Source organism: Canis aureus, chromosome 10 (assembly GCF_053574225.1).
Source record: "Canis aureus isolate CA01 chromosome 10, VMU_Caureus_v.1.0, whole genome shotgun sequence".
In the NCBI taxonomy this organism is placed as follows: domain Eukaryota; kingdom Metazoa; phylum Chordata; class Mammalia; order Carnivora; family Canidae; genus Canis; species Canis aureus.
Window position 1 is genome coordinate 68,639,762 of NC_135620.1, and position 25,065 is coordinate 68,664,826.

Sequence of the window (25,065 nt, forward strand, 5' to 3'; positions counted from 1 at the left end):
AGCCTTAGAAAGAAAAAACAAAACAGTGAATTATTACCCTTCGGGACTAGAGGAATAGCATTTAAAAGGGGTAGGGGATCAAAGGACGTAAAAGAGAATGAGAAATATAAAAAGTAAAGCAGTTTTAGAACAATAGTAAGAAGAGTCAAAGGGAGGGTTGTTTTTTTCTTTTTTTTTTAATTGTTTTTTTTTTCTTTTTAATGAGAGAGTGATGAACATTTCATGGAAAGAAATACGTAGGCTATATTCTCCAGAGGAGTTAAAAACTCAAAACTTATTCTCTTCATTAAAAAGTTAACAGAATTTGGGATCCCTGGGTGGCGCAGCGGTTTAGCGCCTGCCTTTGGCCCAGGGCGCGATCCTGGAGACCCGGGATCGAATCCCACGTCGGGCTCCCGGTGCATGGAGCCTACTTCTCCCTCTGCCTGTGTCTCTGCCTCTCTCTATCATAAATAAATAAAAATTAAAAAAAAAAAAAAAGTTAACAGAATTTGTCAAATATGTAGTTGTGATTTATTAAAATAATTCAAGAAAATATAGTCATTAAGAAACTTTAGGGAGTTTACAGAAAAAACAATGGATGAAGATACAAAAAAATGAGGTAAGTGACAGAATAAATGATGAAATAAGAAGGGAAACATTTGCTGAAAGCACATTGTGAATCAAGCATTTTTCTAGTGCTGAGGAAACAATGAACAAAGCAGACAAGAATGTAATGGTAACTAACATGCAAGTGTGTCAAGATCACAGGTAAAATGATTTTTTTAAATGATTCATTTTTAAAACAAATAACTATATTTAAGGGATAAAGGATGACTTCACAAAGAGGCTTCAATATGGATAGGAATAATTATGAAAATTTATGCCAGTAAGTTAAACATAAGAGATATAATAGATTATATTATTGTTGGCAAGAATTTACTTGTCCCTTCCACAACATAATGCTGGCTAGTATTGTGACTTGTGGTGCCACAATTTTTTTTTTTTTAAAGAGAAAGAGAGATGGGGAGAAAATCCTAAGCAGGCTCCAGCCCCATGCAGAGCTTGATGTCACAATCCTGAGATCATGACCTGAGTTGAAAATCAAGAGTTGGATGCCTAACCGACTGAGCCACCGAGGCGTCCCCATTGCCATATTTTAAGCAATTCCCACCGCACTTAATCATGAGTACACAAACAGACATATATCACCTCTTTATATAGAACCTTCAAGAGGCACTATGGGTTTATATCAACTCTCCTATTTTTTACTCTTTGCCACAAGAATGTCACTTCTCAAATAGATTAACACTTTCAGCCTAGGCCTGGAGCACAAACACATGTGAAAGTGTGTTGCAAGAACTGATTCACAGCTGCATAAATGTCAGTGGTATGAAAGAAATAAATGTTAAGTGTTGTAAACCACTGAGATGGGGGAAGGGCAAAGGAGGTATTTTTAAAACACAAAAAAACTAATACAGATGGCTATGGGGGGACTGTGAGATTATTAGGCAGAAGACTAGTTGTACTAAGTTTTAGAGAAATAAGGAAAAATCTTGAGGTAAATATCACAGAACGCTAAATAGTGATAATAAAAGAATTGGCAAACAATTAACAAGGATAAATTTTAGTAATTTCTTCCAAGTAAAATATGATAAGAACATCTGTTAAACTTTTACAAAGAATCACTGATAGTTTCCAATATACACTCCTCAAATAAACAGAAACAATTATTTTAGCAAAGTAACCTTTAGACAATGAGTTAGTATCTTTATGAAAAGACTATACAGCTCAAGATTTGAATGACCAAAAGATACTTTACATTTGGAAAATATATCAACAAAAAGAAACAAAGGCAACAAAAACTGTTAACATTTTTACCAATGAAATCAGTTTGTCAGTAATATTTATAATAGCAAAACCCTGAAGAATAAAGCTTAATATCTAAATTGAAGAATAATTAAATAACTCACGAGTCACTGTCCAACCTACAGAGCCATTTAAAATATTACAAAGGATATATGCTACAAAAAAAAAAAAAAAAAGAAAAGCACCAACATAATGTTTTTTAAAAATGTGAATACAGTAGCGGATTAAAGAATATAGACCAACTTGAATGCAGATAAGGCCTGATAAAAGATCTTTTAAAAAAAAAATCAAACAGCTTACAAGATGATAAAGAATAACCAGGTCAAAAACCTAACCCCTAAAAAACTGAGCTTTGGTTTTGTTAAGTCTCATGGGGTAGTAGACAAGATGCAAATTCCAGGATTGGCCCAAGGAAGTCAACAGGTGACCTTTATGGCATTAATCTAGAAATGTATGCTCAAATAACCTACCCTTCTCACCCTCAGAGAAGATTGCAAGAAAAGGTGCCTTTGTGCCTAGCAGAGAAGGGACAAAAAAGTTTCTGAAAAGTTCTAACCAAAAGAAAGCTCTGCTAATTTATAGCTCAAATTTAGGAGTCCAAAATAAAATTAACAATGTTGTGGATTTAGACTGAAATGGTCCTAAACACAGACCTTTGAATGCTGCAGATAAGCAAATTCTCTCTGGAGAAGCATACCATGATCTCAAGCCTCGAATAACACATGTAATTCATTCTCTAGGTAAAATGAATACATGACTTAAAAAAAAAAAAAAAAAAAAGAATGAAAGAAAAGAAAGAAAAATCTAAGAGAGACAAATAACAAATGCTATATGATTTCAGACACAGGAATTATCAGATGAAAATTTTAAACAGTATGTTTTTAAATTTCTTGTTTGTTTGTTTTACAATTTATTTATTTATTCATGAGAGACAGAAAGAAGAGAGAGGGAGGCAGAGACAGATGGAGAAACAGGTTCCCCAAGGAGCAGGGAGCCTGGCGTGGGACTTAATTCTAGGACTCTGGGATCATGACCTGAGCAGAAGGCAGACACTTAACTGACTGAGCTACCCAGGCATCCTTTAAAATAGTACACTTGAAGAAATAAAAGATATGCGAGGGATCCCTGGGTGGCGCAGCGGTTTGGCGCCTGCCTTTGGCCCAGGGCACAATCCTGGAGACCTGGGATCGAATCCCACATAGGGCTCCCGGTGCATGGAGCCTGCTTCTCCCTCTGCCTGTGTCTCTGCGCCGCTCTCTCTCTCTCTGTGACTATCATAAATAAAAAAAAAAAAAAAAAAAAGAAAAGATATGCGAAAAAATATCTATTGAGCAAGAGATAACTTAAAAAAAAAAACAAAATAACATTTCTCGAAACAAAAGACACAATTCTTAAACTCTAAATTACTGGACCAATTTAACAACAGATTAGAGACCATTTGTAAAATCAAAGTTAGGCCCTAAGGAATTATTCAGAATGTAGCTTAGAGAGATAAAGAAATAGAAAATATGAAAAAAAGTTTGAGACACTCAGAATAGAGTAAGAGGGTATAATAGGTCAAACTGAAGCTCTACAAAATAAGAAAATAAAAACAGTAAGAAAGGGAAATATGTGGAAAGATAATTTCTCGAATCAATGGAAGGCAACAATCCACTGAATCAAGAAGCCCAAGGAAGCTCCAATCAGAAAAATAATTCTTAAACAGATACATCACACTGAAACTACAGGATATCAAAGACGAAGAAAATATCTGAATAGCCAGAGAGAAAAAATCAGTAGTTAGGCTGATACACCTGACTTCCTAAGAGCAAAAAAGAAAACCAGAATATCATCAAATGATTTAATATACTAAATGAAAATAATAGACATATTTATATTTATATTTATATTTATATATTCCTAGAACTCTATGGAAGGCAAAATATCTTTTAAAACTGAACAGCCGGGGGGACGCCTGGGTGGCTCAGCAGTTGAGGGTCTACCTTTGGCTCAGGTCATGATCCCGGGTCCAGGGATCGAGTCTTGCATCAGGCTCCTCTGCTTCTTCCTCTATGTCTCTGCCTCTTTCTGTGTGTCTCTCATGAATAAATAAATAAAATCTTAAAATAAAGAAAACTGACAGCAGGGGCGCCTGGCCAGCTCAGTCAGGAGAGCAGGTGACTCTTGATCTCAGGGTCATGATTTTGAGTCCCACATTGGGTGCAGAGATTACTTTTTAGTAATCTAAACTTAAAAAAATAAAGAAAAATAAAATAAAACTGACAACATAACAAACATATATTTGAGCAAATGAAAACTTCAAATATGTTATCATGGACTTCCCTAAGTGAGTACTAGAGGATATCCTTCAGGCAGAAGGTAAGTGAACCCAGAAGCATATCTGAGTTGTAAGAAGGATTAAGAGTCTACAGTTATATATGGTTTGATCTAAATGAATATTACATAAAACAATACTAACAAATTGCCAGATTAAAATAAAAAGTTTTAGAACATAACAATGGTATCATGAGTTAGGAGGTAAAAGAGGACAAAAGGAAGGAATTAAAGTGCCCTAAGTTCTTATATACGTAAGTTTACATTAGATTTTGATAAAATAAGTATGAAAGTTAAAAAATCCTAGATGAAAATACAAAACAATATTAAGCTTCAAAAATAGCAGGAAAAACAATAATAAACAAACATTAACAAACATTTTTAAAAAGATTTATTTTGGGCAGCCCGGGTGTGATCTTGGGGGCCGGGGATCAAGTCCCATGTCAGGCTCCCTGCATGGAGCCTGCTTCTCCCTCTGCCTGTGTCTCTGCCTCTCGCTCTCTCTGTGTCTGTCATGAATGAATAAATAAATAAATCTTTAAAAACATTTTTATTTTAATGAGGGGCAGGATGTGTGAGAGGGGGAGAGACAGCGAGAGAAGCAGACCCTTCAGAGCAAGGAGCTGGATGTGGGGTTCAATCCCATGACCCTGAGATCATGACCTGAGCTGAAACCAAGAGTTGGATGCTTACCCAACTGAGCCACCTAGGCATCCTAATAATTTAACAAATACTCGAGTGAATGTCTATTTTCTGTCAGGCACAAACATAAGTAAACCAAACAGAAGACAAAAACCCCTACCTGGCTGAAGCTTACTTCTAGTGATTAAAACAGATAAACACAAACTACAGTAAATACATTAACTGCAGAAGAGAAGGTGATAAATACTACAGAAAACAGAACAGGAAAAATCAGGAGTACTGAGGGAGGGCTGGTTGGGGTAGGTCCAAGAAGGCAGGGTGAAGAAAACGGAGGGTATCTGAGAAAAGTTCCCAAGGCAGAGGGAATTATGTATTAGATAATCTAGTAGTAGGAACATACCTAACATGTTTTATAAGTTGGAGGAACTATCAGTTTGGTGAACAAAAAGATGGGGTGGGGGGCAAGCATCAAAGAAGATACTCAAAAAGTAAAGCTGGAGTGGATGGTACAGGGCCTTGTAATCCAATGGAAGGATGTGAGCATTTATTCTGGAAGAAACAGAACTTCTGGAGGATTTTCAGTCAGCATTACCCTGAAATTTTCTGGAGGATTTTCAGTCAGCATTACCCTGAAATTGATAGGAGTTATTTTTCTATTTTACATACAAATAAATTATACATACATAAAAGTTGTTTGTTATATGAAGTTCTGACCTAATATATTTTTAAATTTTTATTTAAATTCTATTTAGTTGAGGATACCTGGGTGACTCAGTGGTTGAACATCTCTGCCTTTGGCTCAGGTTGTGATCCTCAAGTCCTGGGATCAAGTCCCACATGAAGGCTCCCTGCCTGTCTCTCATGAATAAATAAATAAAATATTTTTAAAAATTCAATTTAGTTAACATATACTATATTATTAGTTTCAGGGGAAGAATTTTTTTTTTAAAGATTTATTTATTTATTCATGAGAGACACAGGGAGTGGCAGAGACATAGGCAGAGGGGAAGCAGGCTCCTCGCAGGGAACCCGATGTGGGACTTGATCCCGGATCCTGGGATAACACCCTGGGCTGAATGACAGACACTCAACCACTGAGCCTCCCAGGCATCCCTCAGGGGTAGAATTTAGTGATTCTTCAGTAGCACAGAATACCTACAGCTCACTCCATTGGTGCCTTCCTTAATGCCCATCAGTTACCCCATCTCCCCATTGTCTCCCCTCCAGTAACCCTGTTTGTTTCCTATGGTTAAGAGTCTCTTGTAGTTTACCTTCCTGTTTTTCTTTTTTTTAATATTTACTTATTTATTCATGAGAGACACAGAGAAAGAGGCAGAGACACAGGCAGAGGGAGAAGCAGGCTTCATGCAAGGAGCCCAATGTGGGACTCGATCCTGGGACTCTGGGACCACACCCTGAGCGCAAGCCAGACACTCAACTGAGCCACTCAAGCATCCCAACCTTCCGGTCTTTATCTTATTTTTTCTTTCCTTCCCCTATATTCGTCTGTTTTCTTTTAACTTTTGAAGATTTTATTCATTTGAGAGAAAGAGCGAGGGAGCGCACATATGAGCACAGGCCAGAAGGGCAAGGGGAGAAAGAGAGGGGCAAGCAGACAACTTGCTGAGCACAGAGCCTGATGCAGGGCTTGATCCCTGGACCCTGAGATTGTGACCTGAGCTTAAGGCAAATGCTTAACTGACTGGGCCACCTAGGTGTCCCTTTCTGTTTTGTTTCTTAAATTCCACATGAATGAAATCCTATAGTATTTGTCTTTCTCTGACTTATTTCACTTAGCACAATACCCTTTGGTTCCATCTATATCACTGCAAATGGCAAGATTTCATTCTTTTTGATGGTTGAGTAATATTCCAGTGTGTATATATACATCTTCTTTATCCATTCATCTGTTGATGGACATCTGTGCTCTTTCCATATTTTGTCTGTTGTAGACTCTGCTGCTATAAACACTGGGGTGCATGTGCCCCTTTGAATCACTGTTTGTGTCCTCTGGATAAATACCTTATAATGCAATTGCCGGGTGGTAGGGTAGGTTTATTTTTAACTTTTTAAGCAATCTCCATACTGTCTTCCAGAGTGGCTGTACCAGTTTGTATTCCCATCAACAGTGTGAGAGAATTCCCCTTTGTCCGCATCCTTGGCAACATCTGTTGCTTCCTGACTTGTTAACTTTAGTCATTCTGACTGGTATGAGGTGGTATCTCATTGTGGTTTTTTCATTTAAATATATGCCGGGTGATGTTGAACATTTTTTCACGTGTCTGTTAGCCATTTGTAGGTCATGTTTGGAGAAACATCTGCTCATGTCTTCTGCCCATTTCTTGAATGGGTTATTTCTTTTTTGGGTGTTGAGTTTGATAAGTTCTGTATAGATTTTTCATACAAGCCCTTTATCTGATATGTCATTTGCAAATATCTTCTCACATTCTGTAGATTGTCTTTAGGTTTTGTCAACTGTTTCCTTTGCTGTGCAAAAGCTTTTTATCTTGATGAAGTCCCAATGTTCATATGTTTCCCTTGCCTTTGGAGATGTGTCTAGCAAGAAGTTGCTGCAGCCAAGCTCAGAGGTTGCTGCCTGTGTTCTCCTCTAGGACTGTCATGCATTCCTATCTCACATTTAGGTCTTTCATCCATTTTTAAAAATATTTTATTTATTTATATTCATGAGAGACACAGAAGGACAGAGAGGCAGAGACACAGGCAGAAGAAGCAGGCTCCATGCAGGGAGCCCGACGTGGGACTCAATCCCGAGTCTCCAGGATCATGCCCGGGATGAAGGCGGCGCTGAACTGCTGAGCCACCCGGGGCTCTCCTCTTTCATCCATTTTAAGTCTATGTTTGTGTATGGCGTGAGAAAATGGCCCAGTTTCATTCTTCTGGATGTGGCTGTCCAATTTTCCAAACACCATTTGTTGAAGAGACTGACTTTCTTCCATTGTATATTCTTTTCTGCTTCGTCAAAGATTAGTTGACCATAGGTCCACTGCTGGGTTTTCTATTTTGTTCCATTGAATAAAATGTGTCTGTTTTTGTGCCAGTACCATACTGTCTTTACAATTATAGCTTTGTAATACAGCCTGAAGTCTGAAATTGTGATGCCTCCAACTTTGGTCTTCTGTTTGAATATTCCTTTGGTTATTTCAGGGTCTTTTCTGGTTCCATACACATTTTACAGTTGTTTGTTCCAGCTCTATAAAAAATGTTATTTTGATAGGGATTGTACCAAATGTGTAGATTGCTTTGGGGGTAGCATAGAGATTTTCACAATATTTGTTCTTTCTATCCATGGGCATGGAACATTTTTCCATTTCTTTGTGTCTTCCTCAATTGCTTTCATGAGTATTCTATAGTTTTCGGAGTACAGATTCTTTGCCTCTTTAGTTAGGTTTATTCCTAGGTATATTGCAGTTGGGATTGATTCCTTGATTTCTTCTGCTTCATTTTTAGTATATAGAAATGCAACTGACTTCTGTGTGTTGATTTTCTAACCTGCCACTGCTGAATTCCTCTATCAGTTCTAGCAATTTTGCAGGGGGGTCTTTTGGGTTTCCTAGAGTATCATGTCATCTGTGAAGAATGAAAATTTGACTTGCCATTTGGATGTCTTTTTTCTTTTTGTTGTCGGACTACTACTAGGCTTCCAGTACTACGCTGAACAACAATAGTGAGAATGGACATCTCTGTCCGTGTTCCTGACCTTAATGGAAAAGCTCTTTTCCCCACTGAGGATGATATTTGCAGTGGGTCTTTTGCACATGGCTTTTATGATATTGAGGTATGTTCCTTCTATCCCTACATGGCAGAGAGTTTTTATCAAGAAAGGAGGCTGTATTTTGTCAAATGCTTTTTCTGCATCTATTGGTCCTTGTTCTTTCTTTTATTAATGTGATATATAATACTAATTGATGTTGACTACCCTTGCAGCCCAGGAATAAATCCCACTTGGTCATGATGAATAATCCTTTTAATGTACTGCTAGATTCTATTACTAGTATCTTGGTGAAAATTTTTGCATCCATGTTTATCAGGGATATTGGTCAGTAATTGTCCTTTTTAGTGGGGTCTATGAGTTTTGACATATATTTAAAACTTGTGAAACTATCATCACAATCTAGGTAACAAATATTTCATCATTTCAAAATTTCCTTGTACTCCTTTGAAATCCATCTCTCTCCAAACCCTGTCCCCAGGCAACCACTGATTTGCTTTCTGTCACCATAGACTGATTTTCATTTTTCAGATTTACACATAAATAGAATCACACAATAGGTGTTCTAAAAATCTGGTTTCTTTCAGTCACTGTAATGTTTCGTCTGGCTTCTTTCATTAAAAAATCCTCTTTTCCTTATTGATTTATTCTTCTGTATTTAAATAGTATTTCATCATGGAGATAAACTGTACTTTATTCACTTGTAACAGAGTATTTCTAGATTTCAGTCATTACAAATAAAATTGCTATGAACATTTCTGCACAAATATTTGTGTGGATATGAACTTTGATTCCTCTTGGGTAAATGGTCAGGTAGAATGACTGGGTCGTAATGTAGGCACAGGTTTAAATTTTAAAGAAACTGCCCAACTTTTCTCCAAAGTATCATACCTAAATTTTACATAGCCCCCACTGTACACCAGTGAAGGATGGTCCACAGCCTTGGTACAGTAAACTTTATAAAATTTAGCTTGGGCATGTAATATTATCCTATAGTGATTTTAATTTCTATTTCCCTGATGACTAGAGACAATGAGCATCTTTCCATATGCTTGTGGCCCTTCTTTCACCATCTTATAAAGGAGCTCTTCAAATCTTCTGTGCACTGTTTTAGTTTATTGAGCTGTAAGTGGTCCTCATACAACTTGATATAACTAATCCTTCTGACACATGTGTTGCAAAGGTTTTTCTTCAAGTCTGTAGTCTGCCTTTCCTGATGGTATCTTTCAAGCCCTGAAATTTTTAAGCTTCTATTTTAATTCCAGTTAGTTAATATTCAGGTGTACAATATAGTAATTCAAAGCTTCCATACATCACCCAGTGCTCATCACAAGTGTTCTCCTTAATCCCCATCACCTATTAAACCCATCCCCCCATCCACCCACACTCTGGTAACTATTGGTTTGCTATGTATAATTAAGAGTCCAGGGCACCTGGTTGGCTCATTTGGAAGAGCATGTAACTAGATTGATCTTGGAGTTGTGAGTTTGAGCCCCACACTGGGTGGACAGATTGCTAAAAAAAATAAAATAACCTTAAAAAAAAAAATGAATGTTTTTTGATGTCTTATTTTTCCCCTTTGCTCATTTGTTTCTTTTTTTTTTTTTTTTTAAATTTTTATTTATTTATGATAGTCACACAGAGAGAGAGATCGAGGCAGAGACACAGGCAGAGGGAGAAGCAGGCTCCATGCACCGGGAGCCCGACGTGGGATTCGATCCCGGGTCTCCAGGATCACGCCCTGGGCCAAAGGCAGGCGCCAAACCGCTGCGCCACCCAGGGATCCCATGCTCATTTGTTTCTTAAATTCCATGAGTAAAATCATGTGGTAGTTGCCTTTCCCTGACTTATTTCACTTAGCACTATACTCTCTAGCTCCAACCATGTTGTTACAAATGGCAAGATTTCATTCGTTTCCATGGCTGAATAATATTCCATCGTGTGCATGTGCGCACACACACACACACAGGTATCAGATCTTTATCCATTCATCAGTCGATGGACAAGAGCTGCTTCCATACCTTGACAATTGTAAATAATGCTGTGTAAACTTAGTGATGCATGTGTCTGTCTCTTTTTTTTTTTAATTTTTATTTATGAGGGGGGGGGGGCAGAGACACAGGCAGAGGGAGAAGCAGGCTCCATGCACCGGGAGCCCGAAGTGGGATTCGATCCCGGGTCTCCAGGATCGCGCCCTGGGCCAAAGGCAGGCGCCAAACCTCTGTGCCACCCAGGGATCCCTGTCTGTCTCTTTGAATTATTGTTATTGCATTCTTTGGGTAAATACCCAGGTAAGGTAATTACTGGATCATAGGGTAGGTTGCATTTTTATTTTTAATTAATTTATTATTATTAAAGATTTTATTTACTCATTCATGAGAAACACAGAGAGAGAGAGAGGCAGAGGGAGAAGTAGGTGCCCTGCAGGGAACCTGATGCAGGACCGGATCCCAGGACCCCAGGATCACGCCCTGAAGACAGATGCTCAACCACTGAGCCACCCAGGAGTCCCAGTAGTTCCATTTTTACATTTTTGAGGGGCCTCCATACTCTTTTCCACCGTAGCTGCACCAGTTTGCATTCCCACCAACAGTGCATGAGGGTCCCCAATTCCCCATATTCCCGACATCACCTGTTCTTTCTTGTCACTGATTTTAGCCATTCTGATAGGTGTCAATGATATCTCATTATAGTTTTGATTTGTATTTCCCTGACGATGACTGATGCTGAGCATCTTTCATGTGTCTGTTGGCCATCTGTCTTCTTTGTAGAAATGTCTGTTTATGTCTTCTACCCATTTTTTAATTGGCTTATTCTTTTTTGGGGGTGTTGAGTTTTAAAGATTTGGGAGAGAAAGGCACACATGCACACACACAGGAAAAGAGGGACAAAGCAGAGGGAGAGACAACCAGATCCTGCTGAGCTGGGAGCCCGAGGCCGGGCTCAACCACATGACCCTAAAATCATGACCTGAGCTGAAATCAAGAATCAGAGGTTTATTGGACTGTACCTTCTAGGCACCCCTAAAACATTTATTTTTAAAGATTTATTTTAATTGGGTATTGAATTTTATAGGTTCTTTATATATTTTGGATAGTAAGTCTTTATCAGATATGTCTTTGACAATATCTTCTCCCATTCTGTATGTCGCCTTTTAGTTTTGTTGATTGTTTCCTTTGCTGTGAGGAAGCTTTTTATTTTGATGTAGTCTCAGTAGTTTCTTTTTGCTTTTGTCTCCCTTGCCTCAGGAGATATAACTAGAAAGAAACTGTGATAGCCAATATCAAAGAAGCTGCTGTCCATATTATCTTCTAGGATTCTTCTGGTTTTAGGTCTCACATTTTGGTCTTTAACCTATTATGAATTTATTTTTATGGTGTAAGAAAGAGGTCCAGTTTTCCCAACACCATAAGTTGAAGAGGCTTTTTCACACAGGATATTCTTTCCTACTTTAAGATTAATTGACCATATAATTGTGCATTTACTTCTGGGTTTTCTATTCTGTTCCATTGATCTATGTGTCTACTTTTGTGCCAGGATATTAGGGTTTTGATTACTACAGCTTGGTAATATAACCTTTAGTCTGGAATTGTGATGTGTCCAGTTTTGCTTCCCCACCCCCCACCCCAGACTGCTTTGGGTGTATAGGGTTTTTTTGTGGTTCTGTACAAATTTTAGGTTTGTTCTCATTCTGTGGAAACTGCTGTTGGTATTTTGATAGGAACTGCCTTAAATATGTAAACTGCTTTGGATAGTACAGAGATTTTAAAATAATTGTTCTTCCAATCCCAGAGCATGGAATGTCTTTCCATTTCTTTGTGTTGTCTTCAATTTCTTTCATCAGTGTTTTGTAGTTTCCAGTATATAGGTCTTTCACCTCTTCAGTTTATTTTAGGTTTATTCCTAAGTACTGTATTATTTTTAGTACAATTATAAATGGGATTATTTTCTTAATTTCTCTTTCTGCTGCTCCATTATTGATGTATAGAAAGGCAATAGATTTCTGTATATCGAATTTGTATCCTGCAACATTACTGAATTCATTTATCAGTTCGAGTATTTTGTTGGTGGAGTCTTTAGGGTTTTCTATAAATAGTATTATGCCATCTGGCAAATAGCAGAAGTTTTACTTCTTCCTTACCAATTTGGAGGTCTTTTATTTCTTTCTGTTTCATTACTGTGGCTAGGACTTGTTGAATAATAAGTCCATGTTGAATAAAAGTGTTCAGAGTAGACATCCTTGTTCTTGACCGTTGGGGAAAAAGTTGTCAGTGTTTCCCCCATTAATGATGATGTTGGCTGTGAGTTTTTCATACGTGGTCTTATGTTGAGTGAGGTATATTCCCTTTAAACCTAGTTTGTTGACGACTTTTCTCACGAATGGATGTGCTTTTGTCAAATGCATTTCCTGCATCTACTGAAATTATAATATGGTTCTTATTCTTTCTCTTATTGATGTATCAAGTTGATTGATTCATGAATACTGAACCATCCTTTCAAACCATGAGTAAATCCCACTTGATTGTGGTGAATGATTATTTTAATGGATTGCTGAAACTGGTTTGTCAGGATTTAACGATTTTTAAAGATTTTATTTTTTTAGAGAGAGAAGAGCACGAGCAGGGGAAAGGGGAAGATGGAGAGTGACAAGCAGGCTCCCTGCTAAGTAGAGAGCCTGACACTGGGCTCAATCCCGGGACCCTGGGATCATGACCTGAGCCCAAAGGCAGAAGCTTAATGGACTGAGCTATCCAGGCACCCCTACTGAGGATTTTTTTTTAAAGATTTATTTATTTTAGAGAGAGAGAGTGTGCACAAGCAGGAAGGGCAGAGAGGATCCCAAGCAGAATCCTCACTGTGCACAAAACCTGACGCAGAGCTTGATCTCACAATCCTGAGATCATAACCTAAGCTGAAGTCAAGAGTTGGATAGGTAACTAGATGTGTCACCCAGGTGCCACTAGTATTTTATTGAGGATTTTTGCATCTGTGTTCATGGGGGCATATTAGCCTGTGTATCTCTTTTTTAGTGGTGTCTTTATCCGGTTTTGGTATTAGGATGATATTGGTCTCACAGAATGAATACAGAAGTTTTCCTTCCCCTTTTACTTTTTGGAATAGTTTGAGAAAGACAGGTATTAACTCTTCTTTAAATGTTGGGTAGAAATTACCTGTGAAGCCATCTAATCTTGGACTTCTGTTTGTTGCCAGTTTTTATTACTGAATCAATTCCTTGGCTGGTTTTCAGTCTGTTCAAATTTTCTATTTCTTTCTGTTTAAGGTTTGATAGTTTATATTTCTAGGAATTTACCCATTTCTTCTAAGTTGTCCAGTTTTTTGGCATATAGTTTTTCATAATATTCTCTTATAATTGGTTTTGTGTGTCGATTATTCCTCCTCTCTCATATGTGATCTTGAGTCCTTTCTCTTTTTTTCTAAACAAGTCTGGCTAGAGGGTTATCAATTTTATCCTTTTTTTTTTTTTACCCAAAGAATCAGCTCCTGGTTTCATTGATCTGTTCTGCTGTTTGTTTTTAGTTTCAATATCACATATGTTTGCTCTCATCTTTTATGATTTCCTTCCTTTTGCTGGTTTTAGGGTTTTTTTTGTTTGTTTTGTTCTTTTCTAGCTTCTTTAGGTGTAAGATTAGGTTGTTTATGTGAAATTTTCCTTGCTTCCCAGGTAGGCCTGTATTACTAAAAACGTCACTCTTAGAACCACTTTGGCTGCATCCCATAGGTTTTGGGCTGTTGTGTTTTCATTATAGTTTTTTCCATGTACTTTTAAAATTTATTTCCTTGTTGACCCATTCATAACTTACTACATGTTATTTAACCTCCATATATTTGTGATCTTTCCAGATTTTTTCTTGTGGTTGACTTGTTTCATAGCATTATAGTCCGAAAAGATGCAAGGCATGACTTTGATCTTTTTCAATTTGTCGGTTTGTTTTGTGACCTCATATATGGTTTGTTCTGGAGAATGTTCCATGTCCACTTGAAAAGAATGTGTATTCTGCTGATTCATGGTGGAATATTCTGAATATATCTGTTAAATTCAACTGTTTCAATGTGTCCTACAAGGCCACTGTTTCCTTGCTCTCTGTTTAGATTATCCGTCCATTGGTGTAAATGGGGTGCTAAAGTCCCCTAAGTATTACTATCAATTAGTTCCTTTATGTTTGTTATTAACTATTTTATAGATTTGGGTGCCTTTATGTTGGGTGCATAAGTATTTATAATTTTTGTATCTTCTTGGACTGTCCCCTTTTTAAATATATAGTGTTCTCGTTTGTCTCCTGTTACAGTCTGTTTCAATATAAATACTGCTACTCTGGCTTTCTTTTGACATCCATTTGCATGACAGATGTGTCTCTATCCCCTTACTTTCAATCTGCAGGTGTCTTTAGGTCTGAAATGAGTCTCCTGTGGGCAGTATGTAGATAGGTCTTGTTTTCGCTTTTTTTTTTTTTTTTTTAAGATTTTATTTATTTATTCATGAGAGACAGAGAGAGAAGAAGAGACATAGGCAGAGGGAAAAGCAGGCTCACCGTGTCAGGAGCTCAATGCAGGACTCGATCCCAGGACTCTGGGATCATGCCCTGAGCTGAAGGCAGATGCTCAACCACTGAGCCACCCAGGTGCCCCAAGATGGGTCTTGTTTTTAAATATATCCTGTGGCCCATGTTGTGATTGAAGCATTTACTCCAATTACATTCAAAGTAATTATTATTATTATTTTTTAAGGATTTTATTTATTTATTCATGAGAGACACACAGAGAGGCAGAGACACAGGCAGAGGGAGAAGCAGGCTCCATTCAGGGAGCCTGACGTGGGACTCGATCCCAGGTCTCCAGGATCAGGCCCTGGGCTGAAGGCAGCGCTAAACCGCTGAGCCACCCAGGCTGCCCCACCCAGGCTGCCCCATTCAAAGGAATTATTGACAGATGTGTTTAATGCCACTTTATAACCTTTTAAATGATTGTTTCTGAAAATTTTCCCTGATCCTTTGTTTTGCTCTTTTATGTTTTGCTGATTTTCTTTACTGATATACTTGGATTTCACTTTACTCTTTCCATATTTATTTGTTTTTTGATTATATGGATTTTAGGTTTTATATGGGATTACGTTTTTGATAATATGGTTACCAGTTACCATTAAATTTGTATATACCTCTCTTGCATAGCAGTATATACTTAAGTTCACAGTTCAAGTTTGAACCCATTCGTTCCTCCTCTCCTCCCCATGTTTTAGATATGTTAATTTATATTACATCTTTTTTTGCATGTCATTTCCTTGACTGTTTCTTTAAAGAAATATTTATTTTTACTGCTTTTGTGTTTCCTACGTTTATATGGTCACTTTTGGTCTTTCCACTCAAAAGTCCCCTTTAATATTTCTTGCAGGAGTGGTTTAGTGGTCATGAACTCCTTTAGTTTTTGTTTGTCTGAGAAACTCTTTATCTCTCCTATTCTGAATGACAGCTTTCCTGGGTATTCTTTGCTGCAGATTTTTTCCTATTCAGCACTTTGAATATATCACAAATACTGAAACTTTTAATGCTTGATAAACAATATATAAATTATTTCCTTTTTTGATTTGTGTCTTTTGTGTCCTAAGAAACCTTTGTCTATCCCAAATTGCAAAGATTTTTCTCCTAGAAGTTGTATAGGTTTAAAAGTTACATTAAAGGCCTATGGATCCATTTTAAGGCAATTAGTATAGTATAAAATGGGGGAAAGCGTTTATTTTTTCAAATATGAATTTCTACCTGTCCAAAAACTTGAGAAATTTTCTTTCCCTATGGAATTCTACGCTGTTGAAAAATCAACAAATTAGATATGTATGGGTCTATTTCTAGACTCTGCATTCTACTCTATTAATGTAAATCTGTATTACCTATCCTTTTTACACCACCAAACTGCTTGATTTCTGCAGCTTTACGTTAAATCTTACATTAAAAAAATTCTTTTAAATTATTTAACCATTCTAGATAGCTTCTTTTCCTATTTCTATATACATTTTAGAAGTTCAGTGCATCTTCCTCAAGTAGGGAAAAAGAAAATAAGAGCTTAGAAAAAGAAATAAGGAATTACTATGATTTTATCAGGGTTGCTAAATATAAAATCAAGAAACAAGTCTGTATTTCTATATTAGTAACAGTGAAATAACAATGATTGCTGAAACTTATATTGCATTTATTCCAGGCACCATTCTAAACTCTTTATGCACATTAGCACATTTAATATTTATTACAAGCCTACCAGTTGAGTACTATTATTCTGCTCATTTCACATATGAAGAAAAGAAAGTGGAGAGCAGTTAAGCAATTTGTCCAAAGCCACACAGATTATAAATAGTAGGTCTAGAATTATAATCTAAAAGGTTGGGGATCCCTGGGTGGCTCAGCGGTTTAGTGCCTGCCTTTGGCCCAGGGCACGATCCTGGAGTCCCAGGATCGAGTCCCGCGTCAGGATCCTGGCATGGAGCCTGCTTCTCCCTCTGCCTGTGTCTCTGCCTCTCTCTATCATGAATAAATAAATACATAAATCTTTAAAAAAATAAATAAAAGGTATGGTTCTGAGGAATAAATCTAACAAAGCTTGTTAATATTTATGGAGAAAAGTTGCCAAACTCTCTGGAAAGACATTAATGAACATTCAAAAAAATGGAGGGATGCACAATGTTCAAAGACTGGAGAACTCTATTGTAAAGATGTCAATGATCTTCTAAGTGATTTAAAAAGTCAATGTAATCCAATTGAAACTCCAACAGCTTTTTTTTTTTTTTTTTGAGGACTTGACAAGCTCATCCTAAATTTCATAGGTAAGATGACCAAGAATTGCTAAGATACTCTTAAAGAATAAGGTAAAAAGATTTATTCTATCAGATATTGAGCCCTGTGGTGATGACAAAAGGGAAGACTAATAAACAGACCCATGCAATCAGGCCCAGGAAACTATTTAAGCAAATATTCAGCTGAAGTTAGTAGGTATTAATAAGCTTGAGACAATTTTTTGTGTACTACAGGATTGAGCAAATAAGTAAACATGTTGAGACTAATAGAAACTAACTCATCTTGAAGAAGAAAGAACAGTATGAAAAGCATGCTGGGTTGGAATTGGAGGTATTAGCTAAAATTTGTGGGTTTTTAACCGCACAGAGGCATACGTTTATGAAGCACACAAACAGAAATATACTTATGAAGTATATACATACACACATATTCCAGAAATGTTCATTCAAAATACATAGAAGTAATGATGCTCCTATTAACAATGAGCACATGTAATACCTGGATTTTTATTTCAAAATACCATTTCACACTAAAAGGAACCAGGCCTCACTGGAGAAGTAGCCAATTACAGCACTAAGGGAAAGTATAAAAGATCTGAAAAAAAAAAAAAAAAAAAAAAAAAAAAAATCTGAAATATTTCAGCCAGAAAGTCAAAGTGTTCCAGTGGTGATGGGAATATGTCAAGGGGCCACAAAAGCCAGCGTGAAAGGGCTCCTACTGCCCAAATCTGGGAGAGGTTGAACATAATATGAAAAATAACAGTACACAATGCATAGAATAAAATAATCCCTAAGACCATACTGACATGAAAAAACAAATCAGTAAATAAGCCATACAAACCTAATACAGAGTATAATGAATATAGACATTATTACTATCATTTTAAAGATTTTATTATTAATTCATGAGGGACCCACACACACAGGGGCAGAGACACAGGCAGAGGGAGAAGTAGACTCTCCACCAGGAACCCGATGTAGAATTTACAATCCTTGAGCCAAAGGCAGATGCTCAATCACTGAGCCACCCAGGCATCCCTAGACAACATTATTATACTATAATTATGTAATGTGATATACATCCCTACATCACCAATCATAATATATAAATGTATCTAAGTGACATGTTATACACCTTAAATTCATACATTGTTATGTATCAAATTTATTTGGAAGAAAGGAAGGGTTGGGTAAGAAAAAGTTCTTCAAAATAAAATCCCAGCTAATGCACATCGAAGGAAAGACAGAATTAACAAATCCCCAATAAGGCAGCCATCACAGTAACAAATTTTGGCAATGGATGATAAAATTAAAGAGTGAAAAGTGATAAAGAACAGGCTATTTATATAGTCTCAATGTATCACCCTACAAATTAATTACAGAGAAAAAGAGTAATTTTAATGGGAAGAAGCTTGGCAGAAACCAACTTAATAAGTGATCAAAGTTATTTATCACCAGGAACTAGAAAACTAGCATGTTCCCTTGATGTAACCAGTGGAAAAAGAGGCAACACTGTTTCAGCCAAAACACCAGACACTCTTATTGAGACATTCTATGAAACACCCAAACTGAAATCTTCACAAATGCAAGGATCATGAAAAACAAAGAATGAGGAAATGTTCCAAATTAAAGGAAATGACATGCCAAATAAATTAGCCTGATACTAGTTTGGATCTTTACCAGAAAAAAATTCTCTTATAAAGAACACTACTTTTGCAATAGGTGAAAGTTTTAAAAGGTTTATGGATCAGATAATAGTATTGTATGAATGCTAATTTCATGGTTTTGATTAACTGAACTGTTTCAAGGTAAGAATGTCCTTGTTCTTAGAAAATACGCACTGAGTTTTCATAAAGAGGCATCATGCCTGCAACTTACTCTCCAATATTCAGGGGAAAAAGAAAAAACAACTATTCATCCCCTCAATGTAATCAGAGAGATGATGAAGTAAATGTGGTATGATGTGAACTAAGGAGTCTGAATAATTCTGGGTATAAGGGAATTCTTTGTACTATTTTTACAACTTAAATTACTTCAGAACAGAATTACTAAAATACTATAAACTTTAGAATATAAGTATATGTGTTTATGATGTCAGGAAAACAAAAGATTTATTAAACAAGACATAAAAAATATAAAGGAAATGGCAAATAAATTTGACTAAATAAAAATACCACAACAAGAATAAACCAATAAGCCCAAAATTGGAACAATTTGTAATACATATAACCAACAAAGGACTAGTAGGTAGGATACAGATTTAAAAATTATACATTTTTATTATATAAAAATTAAAGAAGAAACTAAACACAAAAGTTGGCAAAAAAATTAAAAATTTCATAAGGGAGAATGGCCAATAAATAAAAACATGTTCAACTTCATGGGTGATCAGGAAAATCTCATAGCAGCACTGTCCATAATAGCCTCAAGCTAAAACAACCCAAATGTCTATCAACAGAATGAATAAACAAACTGTGGTATGTTCATACAATGGATATCTATATACTTGACAGTACTGAGAATGAATAAGCAATAGCCACATATATACATATATAAATATGGATGAATCACAAGTCACAAAAGAAAATGAAGAGCATGATGCCATTTACATAAAATTCTAAATAAAGGAGGGAAAAATGTTTAAATTATCACTTAGTGCTGCATAATGCGTGTTAAGAAAAACACAAGGAAAAAGCAGAAAAGCAAAGGAATGATTACCATCAAATTTCAGATCGATCATCTTGGGGCAGAGAGGGAAGGAACATAATCAATGAGAGGGCTCCAAAGAATGCTTCTTCAGGATGTATAAATTATTTCTTAACCTGAGTGATAACTACATGAGTGTTAAAAAACATACTTGCATATTTTAGAAGCTATTCTTTTTTTTTTTTTTTTTTTTTTTTTTAACAAGCTGGAGCCTGGGTCCAAGTGTACCCGACCAGCGGAGCAGGGGCTTGGACCTTAGAAGCTATTCTGATGGTATAATGTGTATCACTAAAAATGGGTAGAGTACTTACAACCTAACCCTAGGAACTATAAAGAATCTTTTTTTTTTTTTTACTATAAAGAATCTTAAAAAAAAAAAAAAAAAAAAAAAAAAGAACTGATAGGTAGGAAAAGGTCAGGAGGATGGTACATAGAAGCCAAGAGAAAGGAATAGTGAACTGTGTCAAATATTAGCAAGAGGCAGAATAAACTTTTACACAATACGCAAGAAAATGTTATTACTCTCTGTTGATGAATCAGTTATCTTAAGATATAGACATTACTTTGCAATGAGATTTACTAAAACAATGAAAAAGGATGTAAATATCCTAGTATTTTATATTCAGAAACCAAAACTTTTGACTGTATTTTCTTTTAAGATTTTATTTATTTATTCATGAGAGAAACAGAGAGAGAGGCAGAGACATATGAAAAAAAGAGAAGCAGGCTCCTCACAGGGAGCCTGACTCAGAACTTGATCCCGGGACCAGGATCATGCCCTGAGCTGAAGGCAGATGCTCAATTGCTGAGCCCTCTTGATCGTAATTTTTAAATGTCCTCCCTCCCACAATGTCTGACATTAATTACATCAACCGTATAAAATTATTGGACTAAATATAGTTCTGCAGTTGATAGCCAAGTTTTGGTAAACTTGAATGATAACCTCAATTCCTATGATGTATTACTGAAATTGTGAATTCAAAGAACTTTGGGATCTGCCAAATCGGACATGTTAAGTAGAGGCTGGTAACAAATACTATATAACACAAAAAATTTAGTTAGCCCAAGATAGAAACTTTAACAATTTAGGAACACGAACTGAACAACTCACTTGGCTTTTCCAGTTACAAATAACAAAAGCTTTTACTTTAATATAAAGCTACAAACTATTTTCCAGAAAATGTTGGACATTTGGGCTAAGGATTCATTTTTTTTCACCTGTAATATAAAGATGGACTAAATACTACTTAAGGTCTCAATGAGCAATATCTCATGGTGTCATTTGGAAAAGGAAAACCAATCACAAAGGGTAATAATATTTAATACTTTACCTAAATAATAAACCACGCTTTTGAGGGTTGCAAAACCAGTAAGTAGCATATATTAACCTAGTGATATACCCAACTGAGGTATCCACTGCTGCTTCTTGCTTTTTTGTTTTAAAAGTATAAATCTATTAATAACTAATTTTAAATAAAAGAAAAAAAGCTCTTCAAAGCAATGGAGACAATTCAGAAGGCTATATTTTTATTAATGAACTGTAACTTCACACAAATTTAAGATAAAGACGAAAGTTCTGATATTTAAAAAAACCAAACAAAATAAAATAAATCCCCTTCTTTGACCAGAGGAAGAACATACCACTAATTCAGGACCTTATTTTAAAATACCAGTACTTCAAAAGAGAAAAGTATTTTTCTTAAGAGAGATTATACCAATATTTCGTGGCTATAAGTCAACACATTTAAAGCAATGTTAATATGTAAGATTATTAATTGGAAGCAAATGGTTGTGTGGCTTACAAAACAACGAGTAAGATTAATGTCAGAAAATAAATTTTTAACTCATTTTCAGATATTCATTTGTTTTGCCAACTAACAGAAGAATCTACTAATATTAAGATTTAATTACTGGACACATTTTGTTCCAAGACTTTTCTTCTTTTCTTTAGAAATCCTTTAAGAATCCAAGAAGAAAAAGGCTGATATACATAGATTAATAAATAAAAATAACTTCACAAAACTTGCTTTGTGACCCAAAATGAACTACTCACCAAAAGCAGCAGCCATAGGGGGTTCAAGGGATGGCTGGCCATCACCAGTAGGAAGGTCTAAACGAGTGAAGTCTCTGCTTTTGTCATTATTATATTTCACATTAAGGCTGGTGAGCTTGGAGAAGTCAATACGCAGAGTGCAGCATGCATTATAGATATTCTGGCCATCCAGAGCCTAAAGCATGTAAGAAAGGGACTGATATTTTGCAAGACAACAACACTGATACATCAAGTAGCCTCTATTTTGACACGGAATTGCAATCAGGTGTAAAGCAGAAAGCAATAGACTAAAAGCTGTGTTTACTTTTACCTCTGTTACTATGTGAATGTAAGAGAGAAAAAAATCTCAGGTTTTCCACAATGTCATAATAATCTCTATTTTGTCTGTGGTAAGATCAAATGAAAGAAGAGAAATATAAAAGATGGGGAAAATATTATACATTACTGAGCACTGTACTAGCTATCACTATGATTATTTTGTCCACAACAAATGTTTAAAAATGATTTGATTTTGTATTTCATCTTAATTTTTTAGTATACTTTGTATAGGTAAAGATGAAATAAAGCCTTTCTAAATGGAACTTGTCAGAACTACAACATACAAAATATTATGATCTCTTGTAAATTTATTTTATAATAGTTTGAATAATAATGAGAGAAATTTTGCAGTTGGTTCCGATATAAGACCAAAGATCAGCAATTCCTCCTTTCACAATAAATGAACATTTATCACAGGGGTATTTGTAGCCACTTGACTTCTGCAAATGCTCAAATTTATAAAAATAGATACCAGAAACCAAAATACATTAAAAAATGCAAATATACAAAAACCACTTCCTTATAATAACAGCTACTCATGAGGACATCAGAAAGGTACAAAATAATATATACAGGCAAAGGGTACAGCAAATATGAAGTCTATATTCCTAATCAAGAGGCAGACAGTACACACAAAACTACTAAAAACCTTAGTCCCTTTTAAACCTTATCTTTGAAAAGAAATTAGAAATAATTCAGATACTGATAAAAGATAGAATTAGGGTTAGGAATAGACTTCAGTAGGAGATGAAACCAAATGAATATGAAATTTCATATCTTGTCAAAAGTCAAGCACTCATGTACTAAAAAAAAAAAGACAATATAAACCAAAAGCAGCAAACTTCCTAAAATATAGTATCCTCACCAATTCAGAGCTCAACAACAACAACAACAAAAAAATCAACCAATCTTTGGCTGATTTAATAGAAGAAAATGAAGATACAGGACAAAGATAATTCTACTTTATTAGTCAGATTGTATCAGGAATACTGTGCTCCTCTCTAGACTAAGTATCACAGAAATGAGGCCCAAAGATCCGAGAAGTGATAAATGATTTGAAACCATTTCATACGAAGAAAGTAATTTTTAGCTTATTATTTTAAAAAGCATAAGGAACAGTGCATTTAAAAACAGTAAATTTTATATTATGTATATTTTACAATTAAAAACACATGGTGAACTGCAACAAGGGAGAAGACATGATGGTGTTCTTTGGTTATCACTGAGGTGACTGATTAACAAACGAAAAATGAAAAAGATCATAATTACCATTTTGGCATAATGTGCATTCACTGGGTCAGCATACTGAAGCAAGGCTTGAAACTGATTATTCTTTGTAAAGGTGATAATCTTCAAGACTGTGCCAAATTTAGAAAATATCTGGAAAAAGTTCACATCAGGTTAAATCTAAGGAAAATATTAGGCTAATATACGTTTATAAATACCATGTTTTAATTGAAGTAAATTCCATTTTTAAATGAAAATCATTTCCTCTATTAAAACTATTGGTACAAAATGACTTAAATCAAGCCCAACATGTTAATGCTTCAACACTCATGCAGGGCTTAAAATAGTGCCTGACAACTATTTATGCAATAGGCACTCAAATATTTAACCCATTTTATATTATGTCATAAATGGCACAATAGTAAAAACATGACACTACAATAGGAATTAATTAGTGTTATGAGATGATGGTGTTATAAAGCATTTGAATGGAAGTGGGATAGTCCTATGAATCAACTATTTCACTTTGAGAATCAGCATCTACTTCTTGAGATTTTTATAGGCAGAGAAACTACAAAATTTTCTTCTAGAGGCTGTTCTATTAATTCATTCAATATTCACAAAGGGCTGTCCTAAGCTCTGGGAAATCAGCAGTGAATAACAAGAGTCTCTCTGCCCTGAGGAAGGATAGACCATAAATAACAGGATGTTTCATCACAAAAAAGTGTTAGGAATAAAAATAAAAGGAAAAGGGATGAGAGTGGATTGGCACGTAAGCTGGGAAGGTGCAAGAATGGTTGAAGGCCTTTCTGAAGTCTTTGGAGAAGAGTGAATAAACAGTGTGAGGAAAATATTCTGATAGATCCCTGGTTACCAATGATCTTAAAAAAACTTGCTCTATTCCACCACCACAAAGGTTCCTGGCCAAGGTTACTATAGTGCATTTTGTTTTCCTCTGACATCCCGTCTTAAATTTGGATCTTAATAGCCAGAAACCTATCCTTCTGCTTCTAAAAGTAAAAAAATAAGTATTCTCTATACTGGTAAGAACTTGCTATTATCACATACTATATATGACTGTCCTTAATAGCCAAATGGTCCTCCCTTTTCATTATCACAAAGAATAATCAATAATAAATAACCTAGGGGTGCCTGGATGGCTGAGTCAGTTAAGCATCCAAACTCTTGACTTTGGTGTAGGTCATCATCTCAAGGCTGTGAGACTGAGTTCCTCACAGGGCTCTGCACTCAGTGGGTAGTCTGCTTGGGATTCTCTCTCATATATGATATATATAGATCAATCTTTAAAAAAAATTTTTTTTAAAATAGTAATTACCCTAAAGCATAGGCAACAGAAAGAAAAAAACGGTAAATTCTACTACATCAAAATGTAAAACTTTTGTGCTCAAAAGACACTATCAACAGAGCAAA

The 25,065-nt window shown here is 35.8% G+C and overlaps 1 protein-coding gene and 1 long non-coding RNA gene across 17 annotated transcripts in view; one reads left to right on the top strand and one right to left on the bottom strand.

Annotated features, from left to right (window-relative positions):
* Positions 1-25,065, bottom strand: part of PTBP3 (polypyrimidine tract binding protein 3) — a 152,913-nt gene that overhangs the window by 16,325 nt on the left and 111,523 nt on the right. For all 14 annotated transcript variants that reach the window (XM_077912914.1, XM_077912911.1, XM_077912913.1 and 11 more), the window contains 2 exons: positions 23,677-23,787; positions 22,090-22,264 (listed from right to left, as the gene is read on the bottom strand). In XM_077912914.1, coding sequence (XP_077769040.1) covers positions 22,090-22,264; positions 23,677-23,787 — 286 coding nt within the window. The remainder of the gene's footprint in view (positions 1-22,089; positions 22,265-23,676; positions 23,788-25,065) is intronic.
* Positions 14,510-25,065, top strand: part of LOC144322672 (uncharacterized) — a 95,071-nt gene continuing 84,515 nt past the window's right edge. For all 3 annotated transcript variants that reach the window (XR_013388322.1, XR_013388323.1, XR_013388321.1), the window contains exon 1: positions 14,510-14,661. This is a non-coding gene — a long non-coding RNA (uncharacterized LOC144322672). The remainder of the gene's footprint in view (positions 14,662-25,065) is intronic.